General features: G+C 39.2%; 1 protein-coding gene across 1 annotated transcript in view; it reads left to right on the top strand.

The window, feature by feature from the left end:
• Positions 1–214: 214 nt before the first annotated feature.
• Positions 215–8,272, top strand: part of R3HDML (R3H domain containing like) — a 40,132-nt gene continuing 32,074 nt past the window's right edge. Inside the window, exons 1-3 of the mRNA XM_073683067.1 lie at positions 215–527; positions 3,136–3,462; positions 8,094–8,212. Coding sequence (XP_073539168.1) covers positions 3,202–3,462; positions 8,094–8,212 — 380 coding nt within the window. The 5' untranslated portion in view covers positions 215–527; positions 3,136–3,201. The remainder of the gene's footprint in view (positions 528–3,135; positions 3,463–8,093; positions 8,213–8,272) is intronic.

The following is an 8,272-nucleotide window of genomic DNA, read 5'->3' as shown; positions in this document are numbered from 1 at the left end:
AAGCTTGGGACTGTCTGATCTGCCAAGGCTTCTCTCGCAAATTTACAGATCCTTCTGTTTCCATTTAGGGGATATTTACAATGATGTTAGGGTCATTTAAGGGGAAACACAATCGTCATATCAAAAAAAAAAAAAAAAAGTTGAAAGCTGTACAACAAAGGATTTAACTTCTTTCTGGTGGAATATTACTGAATTTCTAATGAATCCCAGTCGGCGCTCTACACACTGGGGTTTCTACAGCAGCAGAAGCGTGCTCAGATGTGTGTGTATATATATATGTGTCACTGTTTGCTAACACTGAGAAGGCACTAAATCACCCACCCCATCTCCTCTCCAACTCCAAGAGATTCCCCAGAGGGAAGAGTTAAGATGCAGATTCAGTTGCAGATGCCATCAAAGACTTGTAGGATTTGCCCCAGTTAAAGCTTTCTGCTACTAGTGGATGAGCAGGTTATTTGCTGAGGTCAATCCTCCAGTACTACTGCTGCTGCTAACACTTCTCAGCTGTTCCTGACCCACTGATCCAGGTATGTAGACGTCTCTGCTCTACTGCACCAGTCTGCAGCTATATACATGTGTATATATATTGCATATACAGTATAAATACATATATATCTATGTAGATATCTATGTATAGATATCTATATATATATATGTATCTGTATATATAGATATATAAATTTATATATATATAATATATATATATATATATATATATATATACTGACTGTAATATACTGATTACACTGATTGATACGGATTATACTCATAAAATATATATTAGTCTGTAATATAACGATTCATTTGCTGTCAATCATATTCTTTTAAGTAATGAGCATTTTAAAGATGTGTGTGATATTTAATCTATTTATTCATATATACAGTATATAAAAAAAATCAACATGGTACTTAATTGTTATTTTATCGCATTAATTGAATCATTTTCTTTATGTTTTGCTTAAAGCATTGGATTTTTAAAAAAATCTAATTTAATTTTTTTTTATTCTATGATGGAATTGAATGACGCAGCTTATTAACAAAAATAGCGATTTTGAATTTTGCTTTTCACTTTTCCTGCATAGTTAAATAAACGTTAGCCTCGCTAATAATTGTAATGATAATAATAATGTCATTTAATTTATAGTATTATTACAGAATATGTTTTCATATTATTACTAATTACATTATTACAATTGCATAAATGATTCAATACAATACAAAATGATGATACAAATACGCTATTCTACATTCTAATATATTTTGTATAATTTATTATTAAAGAATACTTCATCTATGTAATGTATTAATGTTAAAGGTGTTCTTCCCAATATGGCAAGTTATCCCCTATCCATGGGATAGGGGATAACTTGCTGATCACTAGGAGTCCCACTGCTGATACTCCTTTGGATCTCTATTATCATTGTTTTTATTACTGTATTAATAATAGATTATTTTTAGCATTATATATACTATAATTTTAGTTTCAAAGTTTTTTTTACTGTTTTAAATGCAAATTTAGAAATAGGAAACTGACAATGTATAATATAATTTTATACTGTATATATAATTACTAAAATTAAATTACTTACCATGCAAATAAATAATATATAAAATATAAATATACTACATTCTAATATCTAATACATAATGCACAACTGTTTTGACTGGCTCACATTTATCATGCAGTTTTTCTATGAAATGCTAACTTTCCTTCTCAAATTTGTAAAGTGATGAGAAAAGTGGTTGTGGTCTGCAAGGTGGTATAGTTGAGACCACATTTAGTACGTGACCACAAGCTGTCGCGGACTTATCTGTGCCAACCTGCGGTGGGCCAATAGCTGCACGCTTGCACGATGCCTTTGGCTCACTGTGGGTGGGCATAATTTCGTCCATTTAGTCAACCGCAGCATGTGACTGCCCCCTTATAGGACAAAAAATGTTTCAAATTTTGGTTCCATCTTGTTATAGACTTCATTTTTTGACTGGTAGCAAAAGTTCATTAAGAGACATGCACATTATAATAAATTGATCACACCAGTTATCTCCTTTAGGTCTTATTCAAATGTCTGTGACTCATGTATGTGTTTTATCCGTGATTTTCTCCAAGATCACATACCTGGTATATTCTATGGAACTGTTCATATGCCTGTCCGCAAAAACATATATGATGGAGAAATGACTGTTTTTGTTCAGAGTCACAAATCAAAATTACCCATACAAGTCTATGGGTCTGTGATAATCACAGACAGCACATGGATGGCATCAGTGTAAAATCCAAGCTTTGTCATTTATTTTTTAAATCAGTGATTTTCACTGATGAAAAACTGACCAAACGCTGATGAAACTCGTTAAGCACTTTAAAAATGGCAGACATTTAAATGAGGCCTTAGGCAATGGTGGCCATGACACTGCTCCCTGACGAAGATTGCTGTATGCTGCTTCTACATGCAGCATAATGCAAGTGAATGGTACCCACAAATGACTACATCTGTGACAACAAAGTTGCAAAAAGTCAGATTTATTTGGTTTTTTTTGCGACTTTCTTGACACAATCAAGGTCTTATACCTTGCAGGATGCATTGTGACTCGATTCACTTGCATTATACTTGGATGTAGCAGCGGCATACAGCAATCTTTGGACATGCGACTTGAATCCTACCCTTACTTAGGACTGCATAAAATACGCCAGTATTAGTAAATATGGACTATTGTAGATCATCTATGTGTGATTTTGCCATAGACAAACCAGATACCTGCTATGTAGACAGTACTGTAGCTATGGTGGGTGCTATGGTTGCAGTTGATTTTGGAGGCACATGGTAGGTGGGAGCCATGTTACAGTTTTTGCTTTAGGTCAAAGTTACACCTCTGTAAATCATATTTGCCAATTTTATGGCAAGCCTTTCTGGGAGGGCAGTTCTTTACGAGCGTCCGATTTTGGGGAATTCTGCGTGCACCTGGGAGATTTGCCAACTCTTCCTGGAGTCTAGAAGGTCTCACCCTTTTCCAGGAAATTTGGCAAAGATTGCTGTACATAGGTTTACGACTTCACTACAAAAAAGAAGTTGTAAAGTACAGTATAAAAGTACAGTCACTAAGATTGACTTAGAGGAGTAACACATTTCTGATTTCCAGGAAAAGGTCTTGGGAAGAGAGAAGTGCGGAGTGATCAGTAGCTGCGGCATCTTCCAGAGCACAGACATGACATTGATACACATCCATCCTTTCCTCCCTGGCTTGCTCCTGTGGATTATACAGCTCTCCCGTTCTTCTGTGCTGGCCAGTGCTACTGAACTGCTGCATCCTTCCAATAGCTCTGACACTGACCTCATGTTTGGCATTGGGATTCCTAGAAACAGGCGGAAACGTTACATATCTCCCAGAGACATGAGCGCCTTGTTGGACTATCATAACCAGGTTCGTTCCAAAGTCTTCCCCCCAGCTGCTAATATGGAATACATGGTAAGTTTTAGATAGGATTCAAAACATGTACAGATGTAGTAGACTTGAGTTTGATAGATACAGTAGTACTCTGCTATATCTGTAATTAAAAAAATAGACCATTTTTTTCTAATCATGGGTAACTCATTTAAAGGGAATCTGTCAGCAGGTTTTTGCTACCTCATCTGAGAGCAGCCTGATATAGGCAAAGAGACCCTGAATCCAATGATGTATCACTTAGATTACTGGGTGCAGCTGTTCTGACACAATCAGAGTTTTTAGATTTAGCATGAAGCAGAGCTGAGAAAGGTAACCCCGCCCACACCATGCTCTGTATATACAATGTCCATAGACAGCAAGGTGCCTATCACAGGAGGGGGCATGTTGGACTAGCATGCACAAGCTGCTGTGTCCCAGCAATGATATGCTCCTGGTGCTAAAACAGTCATTGCAAGCAAACAAAATCACGGAACTTGATAAGAGAGGCATTGCTGAAATCTGTGTTTTAACCCCTACCTCATGCTGTCTTCAGATTACAAAGCAAAAACCTGCTGACATATGCCCTTTAAATGTACTTGCTGTGTATACAACATCTGTAGTTCTGCTTCTGACCACTTGGTGGCAATGCACAATTTTCATTATTATACCACATAGAATGTATCTGAGCAATGCATTCTTGACTATCGCTTAGGAGTAATAGTATATACTGCATATGAGCATTAATTGCTGTGCTTTATGACATGCCCTGAAATGATTGATCCTGATAAAATTCCAGCTAAAACTAGTTTTAGTGCCAAAGGCATAACACAATGTGATTTTCCAGCTGTATGTAAATAATGTATCTGTATAAGAAGCTAATGTACTAATTGGTTTGATTCTTCACAATTTTCAGGATCTCTAATTGCTATCAGTGAGTGGAAATATTTATTGTGCATTGAGTCAGCATCAGGCCAGCCTCTGAGTGTAAAACAATATGAATATTTCTATTCACTGACAGTGAGTAAAGATCTTAAAATGAGTGAAATTGAAAAACAGCTCCTGGAGACAAGTCAGTGTTTTTTGAGAGCATCAATAGTTGTTAAAAAGAGAGCATTACTCCTTATTTCAACTTGAAGTCGGGAGCCTTGAAACCTCCAATCACTAGTTGGTGAAGGGGTGAGGGGTGATTCATTAGACATTCACATAGCCCTGTAGGATAGCATCTGTCCAGGAAAGAAGAAAAAAGGGTCTGCTTGTTCATTGCTTGTGGCTTTTACAGCATGTTATATATGGGCCTTAAAAAGAACATGTAAGCAGGATTTTGTGATGTACAGTATATATATGGCTGTAATGGCGCTGTAACACTGATTAAATTGATATCTTTGGTGAAGAAATCCACTCTGTGGTTCTTCTGTAATCACCATTTTAAGTTTTCTGCTATTTAGAGTTTGGTGCACAGGGGCCGGACTGTGCACTGGGTCTTCTCCTCCCTGTCTGTGATTCCCCGGCCCCTCCACCTGCCTCTGGTCTGTGATTCTCCAGCCCCTCTACTTGCCTCCAGTCTGTGAAGGCAGGCGGAGGGGCTGGGGAATCACAGACCAGAGGCAGGCAGAGGGGCCGGGGAATCACAGACCGGAGGCAGGCGGAGGGGCCGGGGAATCACAGACAGGGAGGAGAAGGCCGGCCCCTGTGCACCAAAATCTTCAAGTGGTGATTAATGAAGAAAAACAAAGTGAATTTCTTCAGTGAAGGTATCAATGTAATCAGGATTACAGCGCCATTACAGCCACGTCTTTACTTTACATTACAAAATCGTGCTGACAGTTTCTCTTTAAATGCAATACCTGACCCATCCCAATGAGAAGGGTGGCACTGTTTCTGGTAAAACACAGACACTTTTAATACAGCAACAATTCAGAGCATGCTGGGTATTGCATTCAGTCAAGTCTTAAAGTACAAAGGTCATGGGGCATATGCGGTACGCGAGTGCTGGCCACAAGTTTTCATTCTTTTGACTTTTGTAATCAAAAAATTCTAATACTTTAGTATATAAGGATAGATTTGAGGTTGGTCTATGAAGATTAACATTTTTTGGTAGCACCAATGACAATATGACACTTGGTTTCCTGCGTGGTATTATGGTGACATCTAGGGGTCAGCGTTAGTACACTATATCTCACTGTAGATGTGAGGATCAGTATTAGGCTATGTGCACACGTAAAGATTTGGTCCATCTCTTGGCAGGAAAAACAATACATAAAATAGGCCCAGATTTTACCCCACTCGTTAGTATGAGTGAAATCTGCAGCAAAAACGCTGAAAGAATTGACATGTGGCAGATTTAAATTGCCACCAAATCTGCAAGGAAAAAATAAGCAACATGTGCATGAGACCTCAGGATTCTCATTCACTTTGCTGGCATCAGGAAACCCTTAATAATAATAATAATAATTTTTATTTATATAGCGCCAACATATTCCGCAGCACTTTACAATTAGGCGGGGACATGTACAGACAATAAATCCAATACAAGGTAAGACAGTTTAAACAGTTACATCAGGAGTGAGGTCCCTGCTCACAAGCTTACATTCTACAAGGAAATGGGGGGACACAATAGGTGAAAAGTGCTTGTTATTTCAGGTCTGGCAATTATAATAAATAGGGATTTTCATATAAAGCTGTATGATCCGGTCATCAGCCTGTATGCTGATAATAATCAAGTATTGAGTGCAGTTATCGTGTGCATGGAGGGTGTGGAGACAGATGAATAGTAGGGTACAGATTCTGAATAATATTTAGAAGGAGGAAACAGAGAAAAATTAATTTACTGAGTTGAGGTGGTAGGCTTTTTTAAAGAGATGGGTTTTTAAAGCGCGCTTGAAGACGTGGTGGCTAGGCATCAGTCGGATCGCCTGGGGTAGTGCATTCCAGAGAACTGGCGCAACACGAGAGAAGTCTTGGAGACGTAGGTGCGAGGTTTGGGTTATAGGGGATGTCAGTCTTAGGTCATTTCAGGTTATGTGACAAATATGTGCAGAAAAAAAGTGACAAATGTGCAACATGTGCATAGGCCCTTACAATAATCAGTTGTAGTCTATGCTCATATTGAATTTCCATCAGAGGTTATGAGGATTGCTGATGAAAGGCTCTGACATGTGCCGCTCTGCTATATAGTCATACAGTTATGTACATCTTCAATAGGCTCCCACATAACTCCTAACTTTGAAAGACAGGAAAAAGGGACACATAGCAAATTGTTTTTACACTTACACACCCCTAACGCAGCCCATAGAAATAATGCCCCTAGTAAAGTTCCTTAGTGTTCCCACATTTTACGGCACTCACACGGTATGATGCCCTCACTAGGCCCCTCCAGACTGTTTGAAGTCTTCGCAGTGCTTATACCACACAGCCTTTCAGCCTCTATAATGTATACCCCACACATTATGATGACCCCAATTTGCCCCCAAAACATGATGCCACCAACAACATGATGCCTCCAAATTGTCAAACACATGATCATATCCCCACAGCACAGCATTATGCCTCCACAGTGCCTCCTTTTCACATTATGAAACCCCACAGTGACACACTGCACAATGATACCCCCACAGTGCCCTCCACACATTTATCATACTCTCAGTGCCTCCCCTGCACAGTATGTTGCCCCCATAGTGCTCTTCCACACAATGATGCCCTTCACACAGTAGGACGCCCCCACATTCTCCCCACACACAGTATGATGCCCCCACACAGTATGATGCTCACACATGATGCCCTATAGTACCTCCTTCATTCATCCCCAGTATGGTCCTTCTCCACTCCAACCCTATGTCAAATAAAAATATAACCCCCTAGTCACATTCCCATGAATAGCAGAGCTTCCCTCATCACCATTATATTCACCTGTATCTGTTTCTTAAAGACACAGATACAGTAGAGATAGGGCTCCCATGATAAAAATCTATGTGCGGCAGTGGGATATACTGTTGTGTGCAAAATACATTGTGCAAAACAGGTGAAAAAGGCCTGTGGATGTTTGGACCATGTATGTAAGAAACTGGCATGTTCCGCAACAGTTACACCTCAAGTTGGAGATCTAGAACAATGGCACTAATCTCTGAAGCTCTAGAAGATGTCATATGGTTATATGCTGACACTTGAGACTGTTCGGCTGGATTCAGCACATTGCAGCCACAGCAATTTTACAAAATAACTGCAATACAGCAGCATTTCTAGGAAACTGCAGCAAAAAAAAATGTACTGTACCATATAAACCCTGATGTTTGTGTTCTAGAACAATGATGGATTGATTCCAGAATAATGACATGCTGAGACTTAATCTAGAAGAGACATGTATGAGTTGACTCTAATAACTCCTGTCTACATGACCTATTTAGACACCATAAAGGGGGAACCATCTATGAGTCAGATTGGAGGGACGCTAATTCATGGAATAATAGAGACATCTAATATCTACATAGACAATATGTAAAGCAGTGGACTACAGGGGTGCAGAAGGCTGATCATCGGCTGTCATCTGATACCTCATCGGCTGTCATCTGATACCTCATCGGCTCTCATATAAAAAAGTGTAATGAGACTATCCCTTATCTCAGTCATATATATTGTCTGTAATTGAATGTCTTTCCTGATTTCTTTGCTTCCTGAAGGTGTGGGATGAACGACTAGCCAAGTCTGCAGAGTCATGGGCCAACCAGTGCAAATGGGACCATGGACCTAACCAGCTTATGCGCTACGTGGGTCAGAATCTCTCCATTCGTTCTGGAAGGTAATTAATTTGCCAGAAATGACCCCCAGAGACATGTATAGCATATTGGAAATAGATGTC

Source organism: Phyllobates terribilis, unplaced genomic scaffold, assembly GCF_046119375.1.
Source record: "Phyllobates terribilis strain yellow unplaced genomic scaffold, ASM4611937v1 Scaffold_5__5_contigs__length_657084704, whole genome shotgun sequence".
NCBI classification, from domain to species: Eukaryota; Metazoa; Chordata; class Amphibia; order Anura; family Dendrobatidae; genus Phyllobates; species Phyllobates terribilis.
Note: the sequence above shows the minus strand (reverse complement) of the source record. Positions and strands in the feature narration are given on the sequence as shown.